Genomic DNA, 13,624 nt, shown 5'->3' with positions numbered 1-13,624 from the left:
CTCTGGCAACTAAACTCCTCACAGCTGCTCACTCACCCTCTCCCACCCACCGGGGATGAGGAAGGGAATTAAAGAAGAAAAGGAAAAAGAGACCCATGGGTTGAGATAAGAACAATTTACTACTACTGCTACCAATATATATATGTACGGATATGCACAAGGATAAATATATACAAACGAGTGATGTACGGTGTAATTGCTCACCACCCCTTGACCGAGGCCCGTCTCATCCCGAACTAATGATCCCGAAACAGATAAATCCCGATACCACAATCCCGGACGAGCGAGAGGCCCAAAAATAGAGAGCGAGACAGAGAAAACACTCTCAAGAGTCTGAAAGTGACAGTCCCGGAAGGGCAAAAGCCCTTCTTTCTGGCTGACCCTCACTTTTATACTGGGCATGACACTGCATGATACGGAGTACTAATTGGCCATGTTTGGCCCTCAATACTAAGTCTAAGTACAAATCATAAGGAGAGTCATGGACCCCCCATCCCGGCCATGCTCCCCCCCTATCCTGTTGTGCTCCTGCACATGGCAAGAACACGGCAGCTGAAAAGTCCTGGAGACCTCAGTGCCAACTATAAACATCAGTGCGCTGTCAGCGTTCTTCTCGGAGCAAGTCTCAGACTAAAACCAAAACACGAAGCTCTTCTAGCTGTCAAAAAGAAGAGCTAGCTCTGTCCCAGCTGAAACCAGGACAGCTACTTATTATGGGATGGGTATGGAAAGGACCAATGGTGAGAAAGAGAAAGATCAAAGCAGAGTGGGGAGAAACAAGCAATGGAAACATGGAAAAAGTGCTATCTATTCTGAGTGTGTGTGTGTATTTGAATGCCAGCAAACTTTAAGTCCAAATAGCTGGTGGGTAAGACAGGTGGTCTGAGTACCAGCAACTGGAATGGGACCACAACTCTGAGGGGCTTGTAGGTTGACTTGCCAGAAGTGGGGCACACATGGGATCTAGGAGCCAGCTGTTGGATGGACTATCAGCACCAAGCACAACATCAAGGGTGTTTTTTTTTTTCCGCACTTCACCACCCCACAGAGAGTAAGCTGAGGGTGGGGGAGAAGTTGGGAGGGGATGCAGTCAGGACAGCTGAACTCAACTGTCCAAAGGGATATTCCACATGTTGTATCCTCCTGCTCAGCAATAAAACCGGAGTAGCAGAAGAAGAAGGGGTAGGGAGGAGGGAGCTGTCTTCCAAGGTGGCTAGTGCATGGAGACTGGCTGAACATTGGTCTGCCTGTCAGAGGTGGTGAGTGACTGATTGTCTTTGCATCACTTGTTTTTTTCCTCTTTTCTTCACTTAGCTAACTTTTTTTACCTTGATCCATGAGTTTTCTTGCCTTTGCTCTTCCTATTCTCTTTCCTGTCCTGCTGATGGGTGTTGGGAGGAGTAAGAAGGCATTAAAAGCAATGTAGGTCTGATAGTATAAAGTTTTGTTCATACTCTCAATTTCAGTATGCAGGCTAACCTCATGAATGCAAAATGTATGAATTGGCTGGATTTTGATTTTTTTGAAAAAGAACACATGAAGAAAACTATGTTCCTAACCCATCCATGGCAGCGTGCCAGAAAGCTTCTTGTGATGTACACTAAGAAATGCTTACGCATCTCACTACCTCCTTAAAAAAATAAACAAAAAATAAAACCCAATTTGGTCTGCAGTAGGAGATTAAGTCTTTTTTAGACTTGTTTCTCACTTAAATGTTACAATCTCACTGTTGGCAGCAACTACTAAAACATACAGAAGTTGTATGTCATCATAAATTTGGCTCTTTCTTGTGGACCAGAAGAGTTTAATATGTATATATACTCACATTCAAGGAACTGTAGTTTTCAAGCTTGCTCAGCTTCTTTGAAAACCATCTGTTTTATTCTTGGAAAATGAAACTCAATTAAACTAATAAAAACACCATGAAAAAACTGAAAACTCTTTTGCTCCAACCAAATATGACGACAGCTTGCACTGACACAGACAAAAAAGTGTATAAACAAATATTTTCCTTCATATCAAATAACTAATAAATAAATAATGAAGTGCCTGATTGGAACCAGTTATTAAGCTTGAATTGATGTCAATAATTAAGTCTTTTTCCTTGATTCTGTATATCACTTAAAAAGCAGGACTACAGCTCATTGAAATGTGAGAATTCTATTGATGCGGTGCTTTATTTATGCACTTTTTCTAAGCTATAGGAACATCAGGCCCCAGTTTTCAAAAACTTGGTTTCAATTTTAAATTGAGTTTTAAAGGAAAAAGATCAGATTTAATTTGCAGTGAACAAACACACCAAATAAAATTATCTTGCTAGTACACACATTACAAGGAAAACACAAATGTAAGAAAAAAAAAAAGTACTTTTTCATTTTCAACTCGCTAAGCAGAAACAGAAATGAAAGAAATTACCATAATATTTCAATTTGGACAGAAAAATTTTTAGTCATAGTTAAGAAATAAAGCTAGTAATTTTAAAACGTAGTAAAAAATAACATGTTGTGAATACTCACCATACTTCTTCTAATGTAGTCTATCGCTTTTTTCATATCCATGCCTGACCAGTTATCGAGCATGTAGCAGATGCAGGAAGCACAGTACACAAACCTCATATCATTCTCACTTCCTTCCAGCACTGCACAGAAACTGCAAGAAATATTTCTCTCATTTTACACTGTTATATCAGAAAATATGAAAAGCAGTTCAAGGAATTCTGTAATTTTTCCTTTAAAAAATAGTTACTTCTATTTAAAGTATTCACATAAATATAACCCAAAGCTATGCTAGACTTTCTTTTTGGAAGACACGATTTGCTAAGCCAAGCAAAATGAATAAAACTATTAAGGTTTAGGGGCCCAGGTGACTTCACTTCCAGCAATGTAATGACACTGGTCTTTATTTATTCAACGATGTTAACGCTTACAGTCTTTCACCTATCATAGTATATACTGACGTATGAGGTACCATTTCAACATCTACTGGTTTGGGCTGAATTATTTGCCTTCCTAGAAATCTTAATAGCTCATAAGGCTTTCTTTCCTGTCTGCAACTTCAGGATCAGTTTCCCATGTATATATAAATGTAATTGTTATTACTACCATATTACTACAAATAATGAAAACCACCTTCAGTCCAGTTTTTAATTTCTTATGGCTACAATCTTTCCAAACTTTATGAATGTTTTAAAGTTGTTGTATCTGGCTTATCTAGGTACAATCCTGTGCTCTCTCAGAGACCCTTAAAATGAAGATGGATGCTGTGATTTGCTGCCTGACAAGTCTCCATTTGTTTCAAAGGGCTGGTTAGCGTATTTTGATGACTTCACCATTTGCAAGAAGCCAGCGCAATAGAGTATTTTGATGAGTCCTCCTGACAAATCTGTTCTAAAAAAAAAAAAAGAAATAAAAAAAGGTACTTCTGACTTCAAGGACAGTCTTTTAAGCATGACTATCATCATTATGACACTTCCTCTTTGACCCTGCAATTCAAGTATGTACCCTATTATCTACTTGCATAGAAAAGTCTCCAACATCTCCTGGGGAATACTTTAACCTCTCGTAACCCCTGTGGTGCCAGACCCTGCTCTCTGCAGCTCAGATAGGGATGAACTTCATCGCCCTCCAGATATGGCACAGATCATTCTGGGAAACCAGGAATCTTCTTAACATGTGACAGTACTGTGGTTTAAAATCTCACTCCATCCTCAGGTGACAACTGCACTGTATGTTATCCAGATACTTCACATCACATTGAGCTAAGGTAAGGCAGAAATTAAAACACACACATTTATTCGTGATATAAAATGAGACAATGTACTTTCCATTTTTTTTTTTTGTTTGTTTTAGTTTGTGTTTCTTCACATGTGTCTTTTATTAACTAAGAGTAGCTTATACTTATACTAGGGTAACACCAGAAAAACGTCTCTTTCCCTTACTGAGTTCACTTGCTGTTTCCATCCGGACAAGATGTTAAGTTCGGGCCTTCACACATCCTCTCTCTTTGGGGCAGAAAAAGCTGTTTTCATAGCTATGAAAATGTCTGTCATACTAGAAATTGACTCCTGCCAAAGTAACAATTCTTTACCAGTGCAAAGCACCCTCCTTTCCCAATAGTGGCTAACTTGCACTTTTCAGTAGGGAATGTAAAACACAGGATCATGTAAGAGCAACCAGTCTGTACATTAAAACTACAACAATACGATCATGTCAAAGAGTTTAACTGCATGTAGATTATTACTGTAACAAGGCAAGACTAGTGGGTTGGGAGCAATTTGTTCCTTTCGGATATACTTTAAAAAAATAAAAGGTCTGATACATAACAGGAATGCTTGGAGCAATATAAAAGGCATCTCCACATCCTTGAAGAAACTACAAACTACAGCATATCAACAAATACATGTATTTGTATACATGTATCTGTATATATACATTAGGACTTGACCATTAAGGTCAGTCTGCTGTTATAAATAACAGAAAACTGTTCATTATATAGTTCATATTCACAACTGGCATTCTGAACATTCTGGAATTTTGTGTTTGTTTCTTCTTTCTAAAAACACATGCAACACTGTGTTTTTATAGTTGTGTTACAAAAAAAAAGTTTTAATTATAAGATGTCTAGGCAATACAGAGCCGTTTGACCAAAACAAAAGCTTTCTTAACTCATAAAGGGTGACAGCAATTTCATTGTGAAGTGAAAGATAATTCCTTGAGCAACAACACTTCTGTAACTTTGCATTTCTTAAAGTACTCTTTCAAAAATAATATTCAGTAAAATTTAACAACCTAGACAGATCATGTGCACTAGCAGAAGTTTTCATTAGCTACCAGCTTCAGTGTGTATTAACAAAAAAACAAACAAACTCACCACCAGAAGCAGATCAAGGGGTATATACCATCTATTTAAAAATGCATGCAAAAGGACAGATCTCACAATGAAGTTGAGTAATATCATACTCCTATTACAAGTAATATATTGGCTAATTCATCCTGTATATTGACATCTTGAATCTCTAAAAACTAAATAAAGCCCATCCTCCTGCAGAGCAAGCATTGTCATCGCAGTGTTCCAGCACCCTCCAAAAACCAGAGAATATAAACACAGAAAACCTCAGTTATCTGAAGGGTAGAGGAGAACTACTACGCTCAAGACACAAACCAGTTTGTTTACTTTCCAGTAATAAGTATCTACAGTTGTAAGCAAATACCGCCATTCTCCGATTCATAAGTGAATCTATACAGAAAGTGCTTTTAGGCCCTGTAAACTGGCAAGCTTCTGTGACTGATACTGGTTACCCACTGAAGTATTGTCTAATAGAAAGAAAAGATTATACAGTTTCTTTCACAGAAACGATGTTTCTTATGTTTCATTCCACATCCGGGTTTTCTATTAACCTTCCAGAGAGTTCTAGAAAATAAAATATCTTTTACCTTCCATCCTCCAGCTGGAGTGCTCTCAGTCCTGCCAGTACAGCATCTTTATTTACTCGACTTAAATCATCTCCGAGAATAACCAGACATGACAGACCTGTGTAAGTCATTGCTATGTGTCCACTATCATAGGGATGAGATATACCTAGACCCTGGAAAAAAAGCGGGGAAAAAAGAAAAATATTGAAACATCATAAGACCTTATATTACAGTCAACCATTCATTTTTAAGAAAAGTTAAGAGGTAAACAAAGTTATTTTCCCTTCACTTATACGGTTAAACTGAAAGTATCCGTATGGGGTTTGCGTGGCAAGGTTTTGGTAGCAGGGGGGCTACAGGGGTGGCTTCTGTGAGAAGCTACTAGAAGCTTCCCCTATGTCTCACAGAACCAATGCCAGCCAGCTGCAAGATGGCCCTGTTGCTGGCCAAGGCTGAGCCCACTAGCAATGGTGCAGCACCTCTGTCATAACATATTTAAGAAGGAGGGAAAAAGTCCTGCAAAACCGCAACCAGGGTAGAGAAGGGAGAAAATGTGACAGAAACAGCCCTGCAGGCACCAAGGTCAGTGAATGAGGACAGGGAGGAGGTGCTCCAGGTGCCAGAGCAGAGATTCCCCTGCAGGCACCAAGGTCAGTGAATGAGGACAGGGAGGAGGTGCTCCAGGTGCCAGAGCAGAGATTCCCCTGCAGCCCCTGGTGAAGACTGTGGTGAGGCAGGCTGTCCCCGTGCAGCCCGTGGTGGAGCTGAGATCCACCTGCAGCCCATGGAGGACCCCATGCCGGAGCAGATGGATGCGCTTGAAGGAGACTGCGACCCTGTAGGACGCCCATCCTGGAGCAGCATCCTGGCAGGACCTGTGGAAAGAGGGGCTCATGCTGGAGCAGGTTTGCTGGCAGGACTTGTCACCCCATGGGGGACCCATGTTGAAGGGCTATAACCTGTGGAAAGGACCCACGGTGGAGCAGTTCAGGAAGAGCTGCAGACCATGGGAAGGACTCATGTTGGACAAGTTCATGGAGAACTGAAGTAGGGAAAGAGTGTGAGGAGTCCTCCTGCTGAGGAGAAAGGAGCAGCAGAGACGGTGTGTGATGAACTGACCTATTCCCCATCCTCCTGTGCCACTGGGAGGGAGGAAGTAGAGAAAATCTGCAGGGAAGTGGTGGGGGGAAGGAGTTTTTTTAAGGATTTAAGGTTTTTTCCTTTTTCCCCTCATTATCCTACTCTGATTTTGATTGGTCATAAATTACATTAATTTCCCCGAGTTGAGTTTGTTTTGCCCATGACAGTAATTGCTGAGTGATCTCCCTGTCCTTATTTCAACCCACGAGCCTTTCGTCATATTTTCTCTTACTTGTCCAGCTGAGGATGGGCGACAGAGTGGCTTTGGTGGGCACCTGGTGTCCAGCCCAGGTCAACCCACCACAGCATCCCACTCAGTTTTTCTAATCGAGCTGAACTACTGCATGGTTCTGCTACCCTTGTAAACAGTTGGTCAGTAGCAAGCTTTGGAAAAAAGCTTTGCCTGGAGTGGTATTTATGCAAGAGTTAAGCAAAAAGGTGGGATGTGCTCAACTGTACCTGAGTTTACCCTGACACACCACTGGGCATTAGCTTCCTGGCAGCTGGGTAAGCACTGGTGAACAGCCAATGCTCTAGAGGTTCTTTCAACAAAGATTTTGCAATCTAATGATCTACAAGTAAAAAAGCGGTGTGAGGGATTATTAGTAATCTCTCTGTCAATTGAAGTAATACCAAATTAGCCTCTCATCTACTTTCATCACTATTCTAAAACAATAATCAGAGATTAAACAAAGTATTCACATAGCAAATCATGTCAACTGAGAAGCTAAAATGAGAGTTAATTGCTGACTGGTCACACGATACAAATCACAATAATGGGCAGGAGACTAACATAGCTGTGCTAAAACTATTGTTTTTCCTTCTGATATTTTATAGGCATATCCTGGACTGTACGACTTCATGCAAACAAAAACCACATGTAACAAGATGACTTGATACCTGGGCTGATTCAATTTAGAGCAACTAGAAGGCAACTATTTTAAACAGGATGAAAGCTATTTCAATACTGAGTAGCAGAAACAAGCAAGTTTTTAAATCACATTTTAATAGCCCTTTTGCCTAGTCAGCTGCCATTTTTATCTTGCAATTCATCCTGAAAATACACACAAAAAGCAATATAAAACCAAATCCAAGATTATATTATTTGTAATTGGTATTTTTCAGGCAAGTCAGGCTTATTTCCAAAGCCCAAAAGCTTTGCTTCTAACGAGAAACCAGAAGAAAAATACTTATTAGCCCCTATACAGCAAGGGACTCTTCTCACACTAGGAAATCAAACACAGCTGGGAAAAGGAGGCAGAAAACAAGGTGAAAGTGTCTGCAGCAGCACTGGAAAAGCTCTAGCTATGCAACAGAGAAGGGGAACAAGACAGTGAGCACTGAGAGCTGCACCTCATTTCCAGCCCTGGACTCTCTGTTGAGAAGGGGATGTAAATCTCAACAGGTTCCACTCCTACCCCTGAGCTGACAGTGCTGCCATCACCGTCTCCTGCCCTGCACATCCCTGACTCACACACGCACCATCACAGAGCAGTGGAGGCTGCTGGCAGGGACCTCTGGATGTCATCTGGTGCAACACCCCTGCTCCAGCGGGGTCACTTAGAGCTGATTGCCTACAACCATGTCCAGATGGCTTTTGAGTATTTCCAAGAATGGAGACTCCACCGCCTCCCTGGGCAACCTGTATCAGTGCTCTGTCACCCTCACAGTGAAAAAATGCTCCCTGATTTCAGAGGGAACTTTCTGTGTTTCAGTCTGCGCCCGTTGCCTCTGGTCTTGTCACTGGGCACCTCCCCTTTATGTATTTGTATACATTGATAAGATCCCCTGAGCCTTCTCTTCTGCAGGCTGAACATTCACAGCTCTTTCAGCCTTCCCTTGTAGGAGGTGCACCAGTCCCAGCCAGACTTCCCCATGGGGCAACCCACAGATGGGAGGACAACTGTGCCCTCAAAGCTTTGAAAAAGCCACTGCCGTCACAAAACATGTTTTTCTAACTTGAGTGGATGACAAGCTCTAATCCCAGAAGGAACAACTTGGCCTATGATACCAATTTTATGGATTTAAAATCTAATAGAATCAAAAATCTTCTTTTCAGAATACTTTCTCCTTCAAAATTTGATTATAAGCAGCTTACCCCTTGCGATGCATCAACTTATTTCAAATGTAAAATTCTGCTCCAAAAATCCAGACATATAGAGTGATACAAATTTGCCCTGACACAGAGAAGTATTCAGCCTAATGTAATTGATTAATTTACTTTTAAGCAAGGCAAGTCTCTATTCTAAAAAGCCAAATTTCAATCAATTCTTGCCCTAGAAGGATTCTCAATGTCCCAGCTCTGTAGCTAAAGCTTCTCACATATTTTGTAAAAAGAAATAAAAGATACACACTAGCTGATGAAAAATATGTGGAAAGGTTCTCCAATATTAGGACCAAATGCTTACAAAATGTCCAAGCAGTTCCTGTCAGCCACTACGAAGAAAACTAAGTTTCCAAACATCTATATAATTGAAGTTAAACTGGAATAAGAGGAACACTTAACTTCCTCCTACTTGGAATGACCTAGAGCAGAGGAAGTGAAGAAGGTGCCGCTACTCATTTTACACAAACATACTGAAAACGCTGAAGCCTGAGAATGTTAACTGTTCACCACTGCTGTTTACACACTTTTACAGGTAGCTCATCTTCAAATTAATACTGACATCAGCAATAACTGAACTTGTAGCAGTAACACACTGCTTTTCCAAATATGGGGTTTCAGCAACACCAGAGCTGTATAAAATTTTGCAAGTCTGGTAGTTTACATACTAAAGAGCACAAACTATACTTGCATGATGCATATAAAGCAAACAATAGCATCTGCTGCCTGTACATACAATCATGAAATTCACAGTTAAATTAGTGCCGCCATCTGCTTCTGTCCTTGAACATCAAACAAATATTTAGGTGCAAGTAATGCAGAAAAGACTGTCAGGATACATGATTTTGAAACGTTGTTATGTGGAGAATCAGTGAGACGGTCTCAGCATTCAAGAACAGCTGCTCATAGGTCACACAACTAACTTTACTACTAAAAGTTTTCTCTTATCACAGGATTATCATGTGGCAAGTAATGAAATTCTTTATAAGATACGTTGATATCCTGTGAGGTATCTTGATATCTAACTACTAAAAAAGTGGAAGTGACAGAGGGCCCAACACACTGGTATGCAGCCAATGTCTTGAGAACATTTGGTTTATGGCCAAAAATTCCCACAAATATGGCCAATATTTCAATAAAATTAAACACAGAAGGATCAGAATCAAATATGAGATCATACAGAATTACTACAAGATGACTTTCATAGGTGTAATTACTGTAGGATTTTAAAAGCTTTTGAGAGTCTAACAGATCATTGTTCACCATGTGTGATTAAAAAAAAAAAAGTACATACACTTATTAACCAGAATAATAATACAATAATAATATATTCTGTACATTAACCTTAAATGTTGAAATTTTAAGTGTACTAGAATTCACTTAATCTTCTAGGTTTCATGTAATTATTCCAAGCTCATTGTGATACTACTTATCAAATTTTATGTGTACCTACACACACCAATATATGCTTCACACACTAATGCAACAAAACACCTGACTCCAAGTAACAAGATGTCACTGAGGCGATAACAATCAGAATAACTGGACATTTGAGACACACAAAAAAGAAACCACACAAGAAAACAATATTTTTTTTCATAGAATTGAGAATTCATAAACCTTGTAGAAACTGGCCCTGTGGCTATTTGATATCATAAAGCAGGCCTGGAATGGCGTCTCCAAATGCAAAAGATCACAACAAGACTCAAAGGTTTCATGAGATAATTGTCAATACCTTTAAAATTTGCATGGCTGGGAGGAAATGTTGCTAGACTGCCTCTGCTGTGAAAGACAGACTAATTCAGACACTGTGCAGAAATTTGTCCCAAATTTATCAAAGCACTGTAGTCAAAGCACCCGATTTTTAACTGGCATCTTCAGGCTTAGTAAAAAGAAGTCCCTTTTTAAGTTCTGTATTACCAAAAAAGCCTACTTTTAGTGAAATCTAACTATTTCTGCCTCACAGACACTGCAGACTAAAGCAACAGCAGCAACTAAGCCCACTGTCAGCCTGAACACAAAAAAAACCACTGCTGCCACATTTTCGAGGTGTCACTCGAAATGTGAGCTTCACGGACACAAAGAGCATCAGAATGATGTTGTTTTAAGAATGGCAGAACCTACACCTCAAAAACTAGCAACGAGAAAGCTGTTAAGCTGCACACAGATCGTTAAACAGACCGAACAACCAGAAGTAGTACACTTGATCTGGTAAGGTTATGTCTACATGAAGGAGTAAAGTGACAGGAGTGGGCCTGGGGGGCAGACCAGCAGGTGCTGCGGTACTGGTTCCCACTCTATGTGCATTTCACAATTCGTACCAGCTGTAGTCTGGCTCCATGGACTAACAGCCCACTAATGAGGTTCATTTGGAATGCAACTTCTGGATCAGTTTCATTTAAAAGGAGTCCAGCGTGTGTGTTGCTCTTTTGGAGAAAGCACATTAAACTGCTCTTATAAAGCGCTCTCTACTGATCTGAACTAATACACTGGTGCAGACATATTCTGAGAAGACAACAATGGGGATATGGCCAGGTCCTGTTCTCTCCATACACTTCACCTTTTATGATAATTACAGTTTGTAGGTCACACAAGGAAGAGATTAACTTGGATCTCAGCGACAGAGTAAAACAGCTCTGCTCTATGGGCATTACCATCCTGGTCTCCACAATCTGAGCCTTCCTTAAAAGGATTAACACTTAAAGATGCAAGGTGAGGGGAAGCTTTCAAACATTTAAATCTGGTTCAGTGACATGGGTGACAATGTTCCCTACCACATTATCTCCTTCTCCAAGTGACAGAGGAACGAACATGGAGAGATGCTGTACTGGACCTTGTTCTCACCAACAAGGAGGGGCTGGTGGGGAATGTGAAGCTCAAGGGCAGCCTTGGCTGCAGTGACCATGAAATGGTGGAGTTCAATATCCTTAGGGCAGCAAGGAGAGCACACAGCAAGTACCCTACTCTGGCCTTCAAGACAGCAGACTGGCCTCTTCAGGGATCTGCTTGGTAGAGGGCCATGGGAGAAAGCCCTGGTGGGATGAGGGGCCCAAGAAAGCCGGTTAATATCCAAGGATCACCTCCTCCAGGCTCAGAGGCAGTGCATCCCAACAAAGAGGAAGTCAGGCAAAACCACCAGGAGGCCTGCATGGATGAGCAAGGAGCTCCTGGACAAACTCAAGCACAAAAAGGAAACCTACAACTGGTGGAAGCAAGGACAGGTAGCCTGGGAGGAACAGAGAGAAATTGTCCGAGCAATCAGGGATCAGGTTAGGAAAGCTAAAGTCCTAAGAGAATTAAATCCGGCCAGCGACACCAAGGGCAACAAGAAAAGCTTCTATAGGTACGTCAATGATAAAAGGAGGACTAAAGAAAATACGAGCCCTCTCCAGAAGGAAACAGGAGATCTAGTTACCCGGGATATGGAGAAGGCTGAGGTACTCAATGACTTTTTTGCCTCAGTCTTCACTGGCAAGTGCTCCAGCCGCACAGCCCAAGTCGCAGAAGGCAACGGCAGGGGCTGGGAGAACGAAGAACTGCCTGTTGTAGATCAGGTTCGAGACCATCTAAGGAACGTGAAGGTGCACTAGTCCATGGGATGTGATGAGATGCATCTGCGGGTCCTGAGGAACTGGCAGATGAAGTTGCTAAGCCACTATCAGTCATATTTGAGAAGTTGTGGCAGTCCAGTGAAGTTCCCACCGACTGAAAAATTGAAACATAGCCCCCATCTTTAACGGCAGATGCTCCCAGGAACTATGCTAAGGCACACAGAAAAAAGGAGGTGATTAGTGACAGCCAACATGAATTCACTATGGGCAAATCGTGTCTGACAAATCCGGTGGCCACTTATGACAGGGTTACGGTGTTGGTGGAACTGACATCAGCAACTGATGTCATCTATCCATACTTGTCCAAAGCATTTTATACTGTCCTGCACTACATCCTTATCTCTAAATTGGAGAGGCATGGATTTGACAGATGGACCACTCGGTGGATAAGGAATTGGCTGGATGGTTGCACTCAAAGAACTGTGGTCAACGGTTCAATGTCCAAGTGAAGGCCAGTGATGAGTGGTGTTCCTCAGGGGTCAGTACTGGGGTCGGTGCTATTTAACATCTTTGTTGGCGACATGGACAGTGGGATTGAGTGCACCCTAAGCAAGTCTGTGGACAACACCAAGCTGTGTGATGTGATCAACACGCTGGAGGGAAGGGATGCCATCCAGAGGGACCTTGACAGGCTGGTGAGGTGAGAACCTCTTGAGTTCAGCAAGGTCAAGTACAATGTCCTGCACATGGGTCGGGGCAATTTCAAGCACAAGTACAGGCTAGGAGAAGAATGGATTGATAGCAGCCCTGAGGAAAAGGACTCGTGGGTGTTGGTTGATAAGAAACTCAACATGAGCCGGCAATGCACACTGGCAGCCCAGAAAGCCAACCGTATCCTGGGCTGCATCAAAAGGAGCGTGGTCAGCAGGTCGAGGGAAGTGTTTCTGCCCCTCTACTCTGCTCTCGTGAGACCCCACCTGGAATACTGTGTTCAGCTCTGGAGTCCCCAACACAAGAAGGACATGGAGCTACTGGAACGAGTCCAGAGGTGAGCCACAAAGATGATCCCAGGGCTGGAGCACCTCTGCTATGAAGACAGGCTGAGAGAGCTGGGTTGTTCAGCCTGGAGAAGAGAAGGCTCTGGGGAGACCTTCTAGCAGCCTTCCAGTACTTAAAGGGGGCCTACAAGAAAGCTGGAGAGGGACTTCTTCTAAGGGCATGTAGTGATAGGACAAGTGGTAACGGCTTTAAACTGAAAGAGGAGACGATTTAGATTCGATCTGAGGAAGCGATTCTTCACTCAGGGTGGTGAGGCACTGGAACAGGTTGCCCAGAGAAGCTGTGAATGCCCCATTGTTGCTCACCAGCGTAGGCTGCAGCTCCAAGGATGTCATTGCATCTTCCGCAGCCAGGAGGAA

General features: G+C 42.0%; 1 protein-coding gene across 1 annotated transcript in view; it reads right to left on the bottom strand.

Annotated features, from left to right (window-relative positions):
* Positions 1-13,624, bottom strand: part of PGGT1B (protein geranylgeranyltransferase type I subunit beta) — a 46,982-nt gene that overhangs the window by 14,375 nt on the left and 18,983 nt on the right. Inside the window, 2 exon segments of the mRNA XM_086629868.1 lie at positions 2,517-2,649; positions 5,433-5,584. Of these exon segments, the coding sequence (XP_086485994.1) occupies positions 2,517-2,649; positions 5,433-5,584 (285 nt within the window).

This window comes from Tauraco erythrolophus, chromosome Z (assembly GCF_009769465.1).
Source record: "Tauraco erythrolophus isolate bTauEry1 chromosome Z, bTauEry1.pri, whole genome shotgun sequence".
Lineage (NCBI taxonomy): Eukaryota > Metazoa > Chordata > Aves > Musophagiformes > Musophagidae > Tauraco > Tauraco erythrolophus.
Note: the sequence above shows the minus strand (reverse complement) of the source record. Positions and strands in the feature narration are given on the sequence as shown.